At 38.5% G+C, this 17,692-nt stretch overlaps 1 protein-coding gene across 2 annotated transcripts in view; it reads right to left on the bottom strand.

Annotated features, from left to right (window-relative positions):
- Positions 1-8,713: 8,713 nt before the first annotated feature.
- Positions 8,714-17,692, bottom strand: part of sema3b (sema domain, immunoglobulin domain (Ig), short basic domain, secreted, (semaphorin) 3B) — a 74,520-nt gene continuing 65,541 nt past the window's right edge. For both annotated transcript variants that reach the window (XM_075476349.1, XM_075476348.1), the window contains exons 10-18: positions 16,864-16,933; positions 16,587-16,731; positions 14,864-15,083; positions 14,687-14,778; positions 14,424-14,465; positions 13,901-14,058; positions 13,744-13,799; positions 12,649-12,788; positions 8,714-12,384 (exon numbers count right to left, since the gene is read on the bottom strand). In XM_075476349.1, the coding sequence (XP_075332464.1) occupies positions 11,872-12,384; positions 12,649-12,788; positions 13,744-13,799; positions 13,901-14,058; positions 14,424-14,465; positions 14,687-14,778; positions 14,864-15,083; positions 16,587-16,731; positions 16,864-16,933 (1,436 nt within the window). In that variant the 3' untranslated portion in view covers positions 8,714-11,871. The remainder of the gene's footprint in view (positions 12,385-12,648; positions 12,789-13,743; positions 13,800-13,900; positions 14,059-14,423; positions 14,466-14,686; positions 14,779-14,863; positions 15,084-16,586; positions 16,732-16,863; positions 16,934-17,692) is intronic.

Genomic DNA, 17,692 nt, shown 5'->3' with positions numbered 1-17,692 from the left:
TCTTAATTAAAAAGGGTGGCGAATACAGTCAAATGCAAGAAAAGAATTTCTTTTGAAAATCAAGAGGGCTCCTTAGAGAGACATTAGAGAGATAAATCTTGTAACAAGTTGGTTTCAATAAAGATGAGACTACAGCAGAAGATTTAACCTCTGAACAGAAATAGGTTACTATTGTTCCAGGGTTGCCTAAAACATAGCAAATATTAATAATAATAGTTAAACCTTGTTTCTGGTATTCCAGACAGCATTGAGTCATCACTGGTGTAAGCTCAACTTTTCTGTGCACCAAATAACTCATCATTGTATTCAGCATATGGCCTGCCGTCAAGAGACAGAGCTGATGATGAGGGGGCCTTTTAATTTCCTGGCATTAGCAGGATCCTTGTCAACAAATACAGGAAATCTATTTGACCCTTAAACAGATGTTTGTTACATCACAGGGAAGAACATGTGTTTTCAAGTTTCTCAGGCAGTCATCCTTTTGGTTTATTATAAACCAAAAGGATACCGTTTATAAATGGATGAATTGGAGACAAAGTGGTGTTTTTATCAAAAACATAATAAACCATAAAGAGGTGGACAAACACCTGATTATTTCAAGATGCAAGTACGTCGTACGGTAACAATCATCTTGCTGCATGGGAACTCTCATCAGTAACTCACATACCACTGGTTGCTTACATTCACCTACACATATGATTCACTTCCTGTTTAGGATCAGCGCTAAAATTGGATTTGGTTCCTTTCCTGAATGCCTGATTATGCCGGAGGTAATGACCAGGCTGACAGGACAGGCCAATGGTGAATGATGGCTGCAAAAGCTGTGCTGGATAATATAGCAGGCACCTCGGGAACTGCTCACCTGGGACCAAAACCTTTTCAAACAGACCCCACGATATAGCTGATGTAGAAATGTTGATCTAATACCCGATGCAATACTGCATGATGTTTTTGACATTCAACCCCAATTCCAGATTGGATGCTGTGTCGAATGTGAATTGAAACTAAACATATTTACAAATCTCATAAGCAAATATCTTATTCAAGATGCATCCTAAAAATATATATAAAATGTCGAAGGTGAGATATTTGACTCGTTTAGGAAAAATATTAGTGTATATTGAATTTGATGGCGGCGACACATGTAAAGCTAATTACAGGGCTACTGTGCAGCGTCTGCTCCTCCATTAACAAAAGTCCGAAAACTTCTGTGAGATGTGGAGACCAACTACTGGACCTCTGGGACTGAAAGTTGGAAGCGTTGTAGAGAGAGTGAGAGAAGTGGCTGAAATCTTCGAAGATCACCATGAATGCGTTCGGGTGTTGTGTCACCTGGCAACGGCTGAGGTGATGACATCACAGGCCTCATTTGCAGCGGCACAGGGTAAGATTTACATCACTACTAGAGTACAGAGAAACATGAGAACAAGAGAACACAGGTGAAACCTCTCAATAGATAATATGGCTGTAAACTCACAGCTAACAGTTCAGATAGTTTCATTGACTTACTATATATCCACATATGTATATACATATGTAGATACATAAAAATCTTTCGGGTAGAAAGAAACAAAAAACAATTGCTGACACTCTTTCATCACATCTTGTTCTCTCCTGCTGCGCAGTTTCCATTACACACACCTAATGTGTAGTTTAATCAACTTGTCCCCGCAAACTGTCCCCCAAACAAACAACCCCAGCCTCACCATCCATCTCGGTGTGACGCCTCACAGTAAATGAACAACTGCAAGTGTCTTGTGGAGTTCAGAGGGAGTAAATTAGTTCTATGTGTATTCAACTTCCACTTACCTGCATGCCAGGAATAATTCATTTACCATGTGGGTAAGTGTATGTTTGTTATAGCAACAGGAAGTGTCCCAATGCATGAGTCATTCAGCTGCTTCCTTCACAAACATGTGGTGACATCTTGACCACCAGGAATCTGTGTCTCTCCCTGGAACTGGATGGGTCATTGTGCTGCTTGTTGACTTTCAGAGCTCTTGGTCATTAGGATTTCATGTGATCAGGTCTTAGATAAGATAAATCTTTGTTTTTTTTATATTATCATCTTGAACATAGCTGATGGGCTCGTCCTCTCTATTTCATGTTTTAGTTCCTGTTTATCTTCCTTTTCATACTTATCTGTTAATTTATCTCTTATTTATGATGAATTGATGCAAGAGTTTCTTTGAATAGTTATTCTAAAGAATGATTTGATTGTCCTCATGATTGTGACTTTGTTTTAAAATATTACCAGCCACAGTGGTATCTTGGTAACTTAGTTGCACTATTCCTCACTCAACAAATCTATGTACAACACGATAGACGCAGACTGTGGCCAGTAGTAGAAATAAAGATGTAAATCATATGTTTGTATGTATGTGGAATAACTTCAAATGAAAATGTACTCCCAAATTAATTTGTGTGATTTAATAAAACAGAAAATCTCCAAAGTTTCTTACCGTGGAAATCTCAGTCTGCATTTATGTCCTCTGAAATGGTTTCTTTCAACCATAGACGTAATATTTCCAAACCTTTACAGAGTAGCTGCAATAAAAGAGGCAGGAGTCATTTTTTTGGAATGGTTTGACATTGATTTGGTAAGAAATGACAAACCACCTATTTTATCATTTGGGTATGAGGTAAGAACTCCTCCCCAAACCCAAGCTTCCCCTTTAAAGAGGTGTTCAAATGAGGTGCAATTCTGGAACAAAGCAGCCCTTCTCTGGCATGAATGACTCAATAACTTGATTTTGCTCAAGAGACAACTCATTTTGGCAGAATTTGGACATTACTGGTTCATATACCCTTTAACAGAGCTCAAAAACAGCCTGAAATCCGAACTTTTTACTTGCTCATGGTACATGATATATTGTCTTTACCATACAGCATTGTTTGAACTGTAATGCAACCCATTGGGTGGTGGTAAGCAGTAACTGGAGAATCTTTAAGGTGTTTATATGTGAGTAATGATAAACTATCCCAGACTGTCGGCTCTCTCTGAACGACAAGTTAAACAATACTGTAGACAAATTAGTCTAAATCCTTTTCTTTCTTTTTTTTAAAATATCTTTCCTTATTTGTATACTTTTTTTTTTCATGTCGAGCCCATTTTTTTCTATAGAAACAATTGCTGTTTGTTTGGTATGTCAAGGAGGTAAAGTTCCATCACTGCTAATCTAAGGCAGTGCTTGAAGTCTGTGTTTGGGTGTTTAAAAGACTGGCTATGGTTAGTTAGTGGGGGAGCCCTGTCTCCTTTGTGTCAACATGCTTTTTCACTTGCTGAGGCTAATCACCCAGGTAATTACTCTTAATTAGGCTCATAAATCATCAAACCTGTCCGTCTGCTTCACAGTGCTGTATCCTGTGTGTGTTTACTGTGTTTATTGTAAGAAAGATTGCCAAGAAATGGGTTTATTTAATTTCAGATAATATTTTTGGAGGATTTGAGTTCAGGGATCACAGTGAGCAAAATCACTGTTTTAAAGTCAGAAAAAAATAAGTAAATAATATAATAAGTGAGTTTTCTAATAAATATTTAGTTATGTGCACAGAAAAACAACACAAATTAGGTTTTTTTTAGTGTTCCACAGCTATCTAGGTTGAGGGGGGTTGTTGTAACAGCCCTGAAAGTAAAAGAAAAAAAATTGAACAATAAATATGGTATGAATTATTTAAAAATGTGCAAAGAGTGACAGTTAGTTTATATTGAGAAAAACTGTGTTAGATCAACATAATGAAGTGCTTTTACAGAGCAAAAAGACATAGATCACAATTTAGTTTCAGCAATGTCAGCTACAAGGTGACTTTACCTAATTGCGCTGTGACTTTACGGCGCAAAGTTGAGTTACTCTAAATGACGATTTCTCATTTAAAACTTAACAATAGTGTTTAAATTCACATGTTAATAAACCAGGGGGACACATTGAAGCTGTCACACTGCTACCTCACATTTCTCTGAGAAGTTTGGATGTTGTCGCTGTTAATTCACAGGTTTTGTAAGCATGCTTTAGTTTCCTTTTACAATCCAAAGGCATGCATGTTAGGTCATTTTGTAAATAGTTTACTGTATATTGTCCACAAGCATGAGTGCAAGCATGCTTGTTGTCTGTCTCTGTGTTTGACATAAGACCTGTTTAAGCTAAACTCCACCTCTGAACCAATGGCAGCTGGAATAGGCTCTGGTCCTTTGTGACCCTGAACAGGATGATATAATTACCTTGTGTGAATGGATGGCGGGGATGCACAGTGGTTAGCACCGCCACCTCACAGCAAGAGGGTTCCTGTTTCGAATCACGGTAGGTCCCTTTCTGAGTTTGCATGTTCTCCCTGTGTATGCATGGGCTCTCTCCGGGTACTCTGGCTTCCTCCTACTTCCCAAAAACACGCATATGCCAGGTTGATTGGTAACTCTAAATTGACCCAGGTTGTTTGTCCCGTTTGTCTTTGTGTGGTACTGTGATGGACCAGCGACCCGTCCACGGTGTACCCCACCTCTCGCCCAATGACAGCTGGGATAGGCTCCAGCCTATCTGACCCTAAATTGGATTAAGTGGGTATAGAAAATGGATGAATGGATGGCCATTTGGTCCATTGTAAGTGACTCCTTGACCATAAAGCTAAAACAAGTTTAACATGTGTGCCATGGAGAGTTAAAGGTATGGTTGACATATTTGGGTCAGCTATGTGTTATCTTGACAGTAGACCTCTCTCAAAAAATTACATAATTGATTGTGATCATTATGCACATTCATGGTAATTTTGCACAATTATCTTAATGGTCATCTTTCACCATCATGATAAACTCTGACATCCCTCCCTGGCACTTTCACTATATTTGCATCTTAATTTATATGAAGTTTATTAACACAAGGTCTCACAGGATAACAAACCACTTGTTACTTCAAAGTCAGGTAAGTTCAATGAGCCAAAAAGTTAAATTAGACTCCTGATTATTTAGTTAGAACTGAGGAAAGCTCTTAGATGAGAAGTGAAATAAAAGAAAAAGGTTTAGTTATCGGACCCTCTATTTATGGACCTAGAATCACAAAATAAGAAAACAGAAGTAGTCATTTTTACAATAACATATTAATTCAGAATGAACTTCATATAATGAGCACATGAACATTCAACTTCTTATGTTCCAAATACTCAAAACCCTTTGTCTTGTGATTCCATAAGTTAATATACTATTACCTCAAAATGTATGCTGTGAGTTTATTAAAATGCATTTAACATGATAAAAGATGGCATGGCAATGACTTTAAAAAGCCTTCCTCATTCTCTTTTAGAAGCAAAACAAATTGAAATGTAAATATGCTACAGTACAGTACACATGCCACTAGTGTGCATGTGTGTTGGTTTCAGTGATATAATGTTTCATACATAGGCCAATTACCCTGTTATGATAGACTGAAGTGAAAATGAATATTTTTGTCTTGAGAAAAGCACATAGGCACCTGAATGGCAGTGATAAACACACACAGAGAGATATGTATCTGGGTAAGGGAACATTAAGAGAAAATCATGAGTATATCAACATTTGTTAGTTCAGACTATCTCAGCCATAACTGCTAAACTGCTTATACCACCAGGCATTTCTGTCATATTCTTGTGCAAAACTGCACAACTGATGAGGGATAAAGTGCGTAATCATAACATTATTTCTATTGGACAGTCACTATTGATTTGTGTGATCTTTCTGTCCATCTGTTCACAACTTAGTCAATTTGGACAAGCAAGGAGTGACTCAATGACAGTTGTTCAAAAATGTCCTCACTCTCAAAGTCTAAAAAGAAAAATGAGAATGGTATAAGTGCTACCTGGTAAAATCAATGTATGGGAATGAGCCCTCAATTAGGGCCCCACAGATTCAACTGAACACACATTGTACCGAAGGCCATTTTAAATGCACTCCAACTAATGGGTTGCAAGTGTTAGAAATACAGACCCCATTTAATTTCCTACGAGTTTACGACTGGTCACCAAATAATGCATGTGTGTGTGCGTGGGTGCATCTAAGCATCAATAAATGCTAAAACATATGTGAGTATTCATGTGTAACGGAATGCAAGTGGTCTCACTTATTGCAGTGTGTGAATGTGTGTCTGTGTTCCCGGTGCTGACAGGCAGGTCATGATGGTATTAGTGTGAAGAATGTAGGTCTTAATGTCAAAGACGGAGAGGCTGATAAACATATGGAAAAAGAGGTAGTGGGGGAACGAGAGCCAAAGAAAAAGAGAAAAATAAAGACTTACACTCACCCTGCAAGGTACAACAATCTGGAGAATTTCTTTTGAGATAATTTTGAGCCAATTTTTCTACTTTTCTGTATGCTGCTGTCATCTGTCAAATTGCTGGAACTTTTTCATCACCTAACATCCCTTATTATGGAACAAACCTGTGAGAAACTCTTCTTAAAGCTGAATATTCCATCTGTAACATGGTATTAATTCAGTCAGTCTGTCATAACTCATACAAATCACATGGTAAAATATCCTCCAAAAGCAAAAGCAAAAGCAAAATAAACATATGCAATTAAGTATGGAACTTATATATGATAAAATACTGAGTGTCAGAAAAGGTATTTATTGCATTCAGCTTAAGTGTGACATGAGCGAAGAATTGCTAAATGTTCTGTATGTATGAGCGCTTCGAAGCAACTTTTGATGTTGTCATGAGATAACTTTAGAAATTCTGTTTGTTTGTAACAATGAAAAAATGTGGTCATATGGCAAATGAACAGTCCCTCACATTTCATGTGTCATATTTCCTGTGTTTTAAATCTGGTTCAGGGAGATTAACACAGTTTGGCTCAAACTTCCAATAGTTGTTCATATTCTCAACATTTTTTAAACTTTTAAACTCTTTCAGCGCAAACTTCCACTCTCTTTTATATGAATTGTTCTCAACTCAGCTCAACTTTGATATCACTGTAGAATCTAATTCTAGTGTTTACACTGCCACCCTGTGGTCAAAACATAAATTTCATAATCAACAATTTATAGCTATTAAAAATTGTACTAAACCCAATGAGCCATTTGCTGATTAAAATGCCCATGATATATGCTCAGGTTATGTAGTCCCCAGACTGCCAAGCAAACAGACAAATCTAAAGGAAATAGTTGACACAACCCCTTAGAGATAACTTAAAATGTGCTAATTGTCACGGCACACACTGTTTCCAAAAACCTTACACTTTTCCAGTCTTCTCCAACTGAGGTGGCAATCAGCACATTGGTATAATGGTTGATTATTTCACAAAGTGCTCAGAGGCTTACCGAAGGGTAAAATCTGCAGAAGAGGTGAACATGAATACATGCATTGTCTTAGCTCAATACATGGGAAAGTTTTATATGTTTCTTATGAAAGTTGTTCATGACCTTCAGTCACTGTCTCAACTCAACAAAGAACACTGTGTGAGCAAAGGATCTTCTCACAGTAACCGGCAACACTGTGTTATTTTGCCCAGCTCATGTACATAAAGACTCCCTGCAGCTGCAGCCCTTTGTCTCTCACTCCATGCTTTCTGTATGACTGATGGACTTTTCTTGCAAGAAATAAATACATAAAGGACAGCTTAATTGTTCTTCTCCTATTAAGACTCACTTTTCAGCAACAATTTATATTCTAGATTTTGTACAAAAAAGAGGTGTGCATTTCAGACATTTGACAAAACTTGCAACTTTATGAGCAACATTATTAGTTATTCATGTAATTACAGCTCTAAATAAAAGATAGATGCTTAAAGATAGTTCACTGTGCAGTGCGAGGATGTCTTACAAAATTAAATATGACTCAATAAGTCACAGTCGCACAATTTTTCGGGAAACAACAAAGAGAAAGTTGAGTTATGATCAGCAGCTGAACAGAACTTGGTTGTAATGAACACAACAAAGTTCCATCTCATGCAGCCCAGCTCTTCTGTGCCTGCACCTGGCATCATGTAGACCACACTTCAGTCATGTCCACTCATTGGTAAGATTAATGCTACTCTGTCATATTTGATAGATGCCCTTAAAACACAGATACAGGTGTGACTGAACCATAGCACCCCCTCCCAACCCCAAACATTTTGTTTAAACAATATAAGGTTATTTATGGCATAACCTCTTATTGCTGTAAATGCTTTATTTGTTTCCATGAGGCACTTTTTTAACTTTGTGGTTTTTTTTAACTAAAGCCCATGTAACTTGGCAATTGTACTCAAAGACCAAAGAACTGTACTTAACTAAATTAAATCTCACTTCATTACTTACTGAAATTCACTAGATTCATGGCTGCCTGTATAGAATTAAAATGACTTGTCTGGAGGAATGACATTTGGGTCTGACTTCTGCCATCTAAACTCAAAATTAGTTATTGTATGCTCCATCTTTACGACTGTGATCCTCTCAGGAACAACATCTGGTATTGTTATCTTGGGGGATCCAGCTGTGCCTTCAAGAATCTCCTGAAGACTCATCTCCTCTGAGAACAAGTCTTCCCCTAAAGCTTCTAACACCTTCACATGCCCTGCACGCCCAGTTTGCACTCATTCTGCACACTGTCCTTTAAACATGGCATTATAATGTAGTTTGTTACTCCTAATAATTCCTTTTTTTCTTGCACTTACTCTAAGCGATAACCTCTAATTCAAATAAATTTCATGAAAATGAAAACATTTGGTTTTAATTGGCGTTCAAAAGAGTTACAAGAGAGTTACAAGCATATCTTGAAGTAACTGCATATTTTTTTATTGTGTTAATCAAAAACAGTCTGACATGACATTTCACAAAGACCTGGGAGTATTACAGTGTACCACATTTACTTTGGCCTTCGACCTTTGAACCTTCAACTACATACCTCTCTACACACCACCGCTCCTTTGCCATTATATACAAAGCTCTACTGTCCCCTACATCTCACACACAGACACACATAAAGCACACTTTGCTCTCTTACACGCACACAAACACACGAGCCTCTCCTTGTGAGCTTTTGAACAACGATGCGTCACAGGGCATGGGATACAACAGGAGTGTGGATTGGAGAGCTGTTTGAACAACAAAGACTCTACTTGGACACTGTCTTCAGGAAGAGCTTTTCCATTGGCTGTGATGTACAAAAACTTTCAGGATGAATCCTCATAACATGAACAATACAGATGTAAATCTACACTTATAAGAAAAATAAAAATCCACCACAACATATCAGCTTATCTTTGCACATAAATACATAGGAATAATAATAATAATAATAATAATATTCAACATTGTGCTTTCTGTCCCTCGCTCTTTCTTGCCACTACACCATTGTCAAACGCATTAGCCACTAACATTAGTCATGCAAATTCAAGCACAAAACAACAACTGGCTTAAAAGGGATACTCAGACAACTTTGACAGCACTACTAATGGAATTATCTATCTTTAAAGGAAATCCATGTAATCAGTAATAACAATTAGCTTTCAATTTAGTGAATTGGTAGTCTTAACTATAATGGACCTTAGATGGTTTTAGGTTAAGGGATTGGTGATGCACTGACCATGAGCATCTTTCTGCAATCAAAATGAGTTTATTGATTATTATTCAATCTTTTTGCCATGAATGCTGTCTTTCTGGATGTGGTGTCAAAATGCAGAGTGTCCTTTTTGTAGGCGTCAATAAATTCATTTTAGTTTACTGAGTTAGTTACATATCTATAAGGAAGGTATATAAATAACAACGACAATGACTCCATACATCTAAAATGTAGCCACACACAGAACTGGTTTATGCTGCTTTATTTTGCCTGTGTGAATCAACGAACCCGCCAAAGTCAAATTAGGCAGTTTCATTAAAACCACAATACTTGGTAGCAGCAGCACAAATCAGATGATCTATTAAACGTAAAAATCATATTGAGATTTCATGACTGCAAAACATGAATGCATGTAGTATCCTACAAGTTCAGCCAGTTGCTTTCTTTAATGTGGAAATACTAGGATATATTAAAGTATCGTACCACAGGTAGGCTATTCATCTAAGCCTATACACACAACGAACACTAGGGGGTAGGCTACACACACAATGTTAGCACAGACAAGCAACAAACAAGATCTCTTTCCAGATAACACACAGAGAGATTAGACTAAGACATGGAGAAGGAAGACATTATAGTACTAACTGTCCATTATGTAGAGATGACATCCTTAAGCAGCAAAAGTTGATGAAATGAATGACTGTAACACTACATTAAGAAGTGATTACAACAGTGTTTGAAACCATTTTTTTCTTTTTAAAAACCGTGGAAAATCCTTGTGGGCAGCACAGAGGAACAGCTCTCCATGCTTTTGCGACTCACACACTTCATATTACTTGCATATCTATTATCACAAACAATTTATGCAAGAACAGTGTAGAAGAAATTAAGTACCACTTAGAATACAAAAGAAAAATCATAGTCTCACTCATAAATATCATGCTAATATATATACTGTACTGTAGCCCAGAAACATGGGTTGTCATACTTGGAGTCCGCTGAAATCTCCTCCTCTTCCTCCTCGTCCTGCTCATTATATTAAACCTTCTCACCCCAACCACTGCAGTCATAGTTTCTCCTTAATGTTAATGGCCAAGCTATTGTGAACATAGCAAACTTTAGATATAATTTTTTCCGGATTAAGGTTTTGGACTGTGTTGATGTTTTTTCTCTAATTGCACTTCCATTGCGTCTTCTAAAAAAAACAAAAATCTACACAGAAGATGCTATATAAAACTTTCAGATGTAATTCAATTCTTATTCAAGTAGTTATCTTGCTTTAAGGGACTGATTTCCTTTCTCTTTTGGCTTTGACAATTTCATGTAAACGTCTCACCTTTTTCTCATATCCTGGAAAGTGAGAAGATTTTTCACTACTCGCTCTCGAGTGGTTTGGACTGGAAACATGACATATTATATCTGGCCCTATGAAACTGCTCTCTATCTACACCTGCATTGTCTTGTGGTATTTATTTTACTGTGACGTGCCTCAATGTGCCTCAGGAAATTGCTAAAAAAAAAGATAATAAATTACAACATGATATAACCAGTTTTTCAACATGCTGATTTGTTTCACAGGTGCTTGCATCGCTTTTTGACTGCAGACAAAACTTGTGAAAAGTGGCATTAATGGAAATATGTGCACCAAAAGGGCAACAGGAAGATGGTCAGTTCATCAGTTAACTGGGTTATTCTGTCTGCATGCTTGTGCAACTAAACACAAATGGTCATGGTTGTCCGGTTAGAAACACTTTGCTCCATTTCGTCTCCACTTGAGTCAGCCACATTAGTATGAAACCTTCAGATAAAAACATTTGTGAGCAGTCTTCATCCAAACTTCCGAAACTGTTTTTGAGTGGTGCAATCCAGAGAGTAGGTGTGCATACTGTGACCCATTAAGGACATGAACTGTGTGGTTGACTTGTAATAGGCAAAGTGCTCATCTTTTGTGAACACGCCTTCCAAATACAGTCATTGGCAGAAGGAATGACAGGTGAGTGTAAGTTTATTGCCGGCAGATAATGGTAGGTTTTTTTCAGTATATCCGCTAGTACTTGACTTTACTGAAACCGTGTAAAGGGATCGTGCAGAATCAATTTGGGCAGTAAGGCAGCACATGCAGGGGCTGGTCAGAAGGATGAGGACTCGGGGAATGGTGTACCATATAGTGGGGGCATCCATAGATAAATATACACAGTACAGGAGGTGCTGTGTGTGAGCGTGTGTGTGTGTGTGTGTGTGTGTGTGTAGGTGTGTGCATCTGTATGTGTGAACACCTCCATGAGTTTTTCATCTCTCAGTCTCTTTCTTTCACATTCCTCCCTCCTGTATCAGTCACTCTTTTCTCCCTCCATCTCTTTCTCTGCATCGTTACTCCCCTGCACTGCGTGGTGCCCGAGGGTTCGGTTTCCCATCGTGGGTCCTGCGGTTTCTCCCCTTCCTGATCTCTTGGAGATGCTTCCACTTCTTATTAGTTGGGCGAACGGCGGGTCCCACAGGCAGGGGGTCCTTCCCTGGAGCAGGAAAACCCTTATTTGCTGGGTCACCGCCAGCGTTCTTGCGTGCCCAAACTTGCTCGCAAATCTGATCAACGGTGCTCAGGTTAGGGTGGTCCACCAGCTGCATGAAATCCCTGTACCAAAGCTTTTGATTGGTCACTGAGGACCCACCTGCACTGCGGGGTTCTAATCGGACAGGAGCATCAGAGGGTAGATTAGAGATGGAGGAGGATGTTGAAGGTACAACTTCTAAGGTGATGCCAAGTAATGTTTGGGTAAAACCATGCTCCATAGCATGACACTGGTAGACGCCAACATCCCTCTTTAGGACACGGCGAATCAGGAGGCCCCTGTCTGTCTGAAGGACACGTTCATCTAGACGTACCTGGAGGATAAGAAAAATTTATGCCTCAATCAAAATGCAAGACAACGTTTTTTTTTAAGTGTTCTGTCTTACTGTAGCTACAAGGAAATGTTTTAGTACAAGCTTTGCAAAGTCAAGATCTATGAATGACTGTAAATAGCACTGTCCATCTTTTGCTGATTGTACAATAATAGTGTAAAGCCTGTAATTTTATGCTGACACTAGAGGCCTCATTGTAACAAAACAATGTCTTGGTCATCATCTCTTGTCCACTATTCTTCTCACCTCTTCTCGTGGGTTCTGTGGATGTTTCTGGAAGGTCCAGGTGACTCTGGCTTGAAGTGATTTGGGAATACACTCCAAGAAAGTACTACTTCCCTCAACTCCATACAGCTTCCTTTCTGCAACGCGGTGCTTATGGTGGTCTGTGGGGGGCAGTAGAGACAAAGACATTATGGGTGGGCTTCACCCGAGGAAGTGCACACTGATAAAAATACAAGTCTTGGCGAGAGTGGGAACAGCTGAGAATGATAAGACTGGACAAATGTGTAAATACGTCAGGAGAGGAAAAGAATAGAAAAGGATGGGACAAGGAAAGGATGGGACATCCTAAACATAGACTTCAGGGAAAGAATGGACTGACTGACATCACAAGAGAACTGTGACCCATATTATTGGTCACCACTGAATGATGCCATCCCCGTCATGGCTGGTGGGGAAATACGCAACAATCACCTCATTATGACGGCATTCTGTTTGAATAAGCGTCAGCACTCACTATCACATGTTTGATGTGAGATTTCTTTCATCAAATCAGTAAATGTACCAACCTCTAAAAGTTCTCAGGGAATTAAAGACACTGCACAGCTTATAGGGGTAACAATGGTGTGCAATCTGCCAAACAGACTGATCAGCAGTTTGGGACAGGGCCAATCACACCAGACAATTACTCTGACCTTTATTAGTTTTACACAACTCGGCTTGCATGCCATATGATGTAATCGTATTACCAGGAGCTGCTTCAGATTGAGCGATTACCCTGAGATTTGATTGTGTGGCAGAAAGACAGATAGCAGCAGAATACTGGTATTGTGATCTAACAGAGGTCGCTGGGGGTGAAGGAGGAGGGGGTTTTTGGATTTTGGATGTTTTGGCTAAGGGACAGTAAGATATCAGATGACAAAAGTTTCTGAGTCAGAGCAGGATCAAACTACTGCTCTGTCCCTGTCACTTGAATCTACATCTATAGCTGCCAACCTTCAAAGACAGTTTTAGTCTTGAGAGATTGAATGTTTTACTACCAAGACTAACAATATTTTTCCTGACAAAAGAAAAATGACAAATGTTTTAAAATGTGTGGCAATTCTTCATTGGTTTTACCTCCAGAGCAAAGGGTGTTGGGGTCTCCGTTCCGTACATCCTGGCGGCGGAAACGTCTGGAAAGAGTTCTACAATTTACAATTCAGTTCTCTCTGTGCATCATTTGTTTTTCATTGGGGACTGATGCTGTGTATGCCATATCATTTGTGCCACATACCTCTTTGTGTTTGGCAGGTAGCGAGTACAGGATGTTCCGTCCCAAGCACAGTACGGGTCTCGGGCCAGGCAGCACTCAGCGCAGGCCTTCCCATACACACTGCAGCGGTGAAGGGGAACTTGGGCAATGCCTGTGTCAGAGCCGACATACAGCTGTTGCTGTGAAAATACACAGTGAGCAGAAGAAAAAAATTTGAAAACAGGGTTTCAGGAATGTGTTCTTATCAAAGTTAGAAACAGCTTGAGTTGTTATCAGCCATCAACTCTGGGACTGTGACGACTTTTTTAATTTATGATGCCTTCAGGTTATTTTGAATGGATTTTTATTTAGTATTGCCTTAAACAACGTTTTTTTTTTTACATTTCTTTGCAAATGTACAGTTTCCTATCCATATCTAGGATTATAATGTGAAATAAAATAAATTTCCAGGACTTTTGTTTTGCAAAGATGAGTATTTTGTCAAAAAAGAAAGCCACAAAATTCCATGTTTTCATTGGGATATTGAGGATGAAAGCATACATACCCGTTTAGAAGAGATCTGCATGTTGATGATAGATGAGGCATCCTTAAGAACAGAGGAGATGCAGCAAATTAATGAACGTGCTATTTACAGATGCTGTCAAAAATGTAAGACTAGCAAGGGTACTTTAGTCATGTAGACATCTATAAATAAAACATTAAAAACAAACTATTTATAATGAATGCATACCATATATTCCCACAGGTATACAGTAAAGTACAAGTATGATTTAATCTAGACAGAAATTTGCATCATAATGTTCTTACTTTGAAGACTTCCAGCTCTTCTAATAAAAGTTCCTCCATGTTGTTCCAGCTCTCCTTAGGGACATTGATCACCTTTAGTATCGTCCCTTTGTCTAAAATAACACACACGTAATCTTTCACTATCATTTTATTACTGTAATGATTAAATTTAAAGGTGAAAGAAAACAGATCATTAACCTGTGCCAATAAACATGACATCATACTGTCCATCAGCAGCATTGACCCTGTCCACAGCGATCTGTGTGAAGCTATAGTCCATGTTAGTTCTAACGAAGATGGGCCGTCGGCTCATGGGGTAGACTGGGTTGTACATAAGTGGGTGGTGACGGGCAAACTGTATCACATCATCTGGGAAACCCTTTGTGGACTCAAAGCTGCCGAACGTCTTGCTGGGACACTAATGGAGTAAAGTAAAGTGAAGTTTAATTTCTGTACATATTCAACTTTATTTTGGCACACAGTTTGGTGAACTTCAGTGGGGACACAAGTAACTTCAAAAGATAAAAAAAACCTACTCAATCATCTAAAAATCTTAATCTGATCATATCCAAATTGAAGCCACCATCAAAACACATGTTGTGTCAGGCTTTTGCCAATGAAAGAATTTATCTGTAGAGGACTCAGTTCGAGGACATGCTCATCACAGGCACTCTTTACAATGTGTGCGCTCACCCATTCCAGAGAATAACTTATATTTGCTGAGTAAATTTTCTTTGGCTCTATACATGCAAACTGAAATAAAATGTCTGACTTGTCAGCAGTTCAACTGGCCTGAAATACACTAAGCCACAGTTCAGCATACCAGTGAGGTGATTATAGTGTGATGGGTCTCAGGGACTTGAAAGAGATTTACTCCAGTTCAGAGTCCAGCCTCTCTCTTTAATTAAAATTCCAGTCCTGGATTTTCTGAATGCTAAAGTGAGCTTTTGCCAACTAAACAGGCTGTTATGTTTTCCTGTCATTAATGGGAGCATTTTGATCTGTTAAATCCTGTCTCCTACTGTTGAAAGTTTACTCAAGAGGTTTGACCTGTTTTATGCATTTAAAGTCAGAATAAGCTTTACAAGCAGCTTTGGCTAATTTCACTTGTAGGGACGATGGCTTTCTTGAAATTTGATTTGTTCTGCTATTATTTTACAGCCCATTGAGGTGGTGATAGTGTGACAGAGGGTTTACTGGAGGCCAAACACATTTTCTATTCTGCACTCATAAAACAGGGTCTGTTGCAGTAAAAACTGAGGCTCAGCATCACAAATCCTGCTGATGCAATGCTTGTTTGCCAAGCAGGATGTAAGAGCTGTAATATTGATTAGCTGAACTCTGGAGAAGTTTTGAAAGAAAATAAGGTCTAAAAGTGTGTACTTAAGTACTTACAGTACAAGACTAATGATATAATGATATTACATAACATCAGAATATTAAATTAAAAAAAAAACATGTATTTTTACAATTCACCACTGCAAATAGAAACAACATAAACACACAGACCATAAGTGGATGAAAAAGTCTTAATAAGTCTATTTAAACAAGGTACTTCATAGCATATTTCTGTACTTTCTCAATTTCTTTGATAACTTTAAAGTCTGTAAAAGGGATTTTTACATTAGGCTGTTATATTATTATCTATGTTATATAGGTACTACACTAAGTGGTTTCATCTATAGGTATGTGCTATGTTTTATGAGATGATATTTCCCTCAAGATTACACTATGTAGTGTAAGTGTAAACATGTAATAAGTGCATATACCTCATAAATTTAAGTAAAGCAAAAGTGAAAACTGTATGTAGAAGTACCAAGTATCAGAAGTATCAGAAAAGTACACAAGTAGTGTATTTACTTGATTACGTCTCACAATTGGAAACCCTTGTTACTGTCGTTGGGTCATTTTGGTGACATACCATTCCTGGGCGGGGATAGGGCACTTTTCCCTGGAAGGGGACCCACTGGTAGTTGGGTCCCTCTTTGTGAGCAAAAGGCCCCAGGAAGGCCCTCCGGATGTCATTCATGGAGTAAAGACACACTGCTGAGCCCTTAAATACACTGCTGCTGGGACACAAGGGAAGCAGGGTTAGATACAACAAATACAACATGCATGCACTTTGTTGTCTCTCCTCGCACACATACAGACATGCACGTGTGTATACACGAACACACAAAATGTGAATTGACAATGACCTGGAAGTAGAGAAGACTGTGTAGACCAGGGGGTTCTTTCTGTCCCTTGTCTGCAGCAGAAACACGTCGCCTGAGGACGGACACACACACAAATGCACACACTCAGGTCAGGTGGCGGTAGTACAGAGGTCAAAGGTTAGAAGAAAGATAAATAAAGCCCTATGGACATGTCTAACCACTTTAAAGAGACATTTTACTGATTACTGAGGATTATGAAAAGGAACAAACTCCACTGCAGACTCATGAAAGTGTTTGCTAAAATAAATTTTGATAAAGATAAGTGCTATATAAACATTTTGGTCAACTTGCCAGGTGTTTGGCTGCCATAAATAAAGATGTTTCTCTGAACTATTGGCCCGAGAAGAAAGAAAATGATAAACTTTTAAACTATACCATCTGGTTTGTAGCCATTAAAAAAGGAACAGAGTGCATATATTTTGGAAGATTAGCTTCATATGTTAACAAACTCATAGTCAAGATAAGAGACTCATTGGTTATAAGGAGGAATGTGAGTGACAGATGTTGCCTAAGGTGGGGTTAGAGTTTGGATAAGGTTTTCCACTTAGTTAACCTTTCACTCCGTCATCAGATGAGCACAAAGGCAGATCATATTATAGCCCACAGATAGGTTCAAACAGATCTATCAGAAACATCTTTAGAGATGAAGCTCCTGCAGCTGCTGGGCAACCACATGACTGAAGGTTTGTTAGGTAATGTTAGATGTTACAAAATAAAGATCTAGTCATTTCAAAATTGAGTAATGATGCCTTTAAGGAAGGCTTACTTTTCAGACTGAGGTAAACTAAGTTTTCAGTTAACATACAGTAAC

The sequence above is a fragment of the Odontesthes bonariensis genome, chromosome 10 (assembly GCF_027942865.1).
Source record: "Odontesthes bonariensis isolate fOdoBon6 chromosome 10, fOdoBon6.hap1, whole genome shotgun sequence".
Lineage (NCBI taxonomy): Eukaryota > Metazoa > Chordata > Actinopteri > Atheriniformes > Atherinopsidae > Odontesthes > Odontesthes bonariensis.
This window is presented reverse-complemented; position numbering and strand designations above follow the sequence as displayed.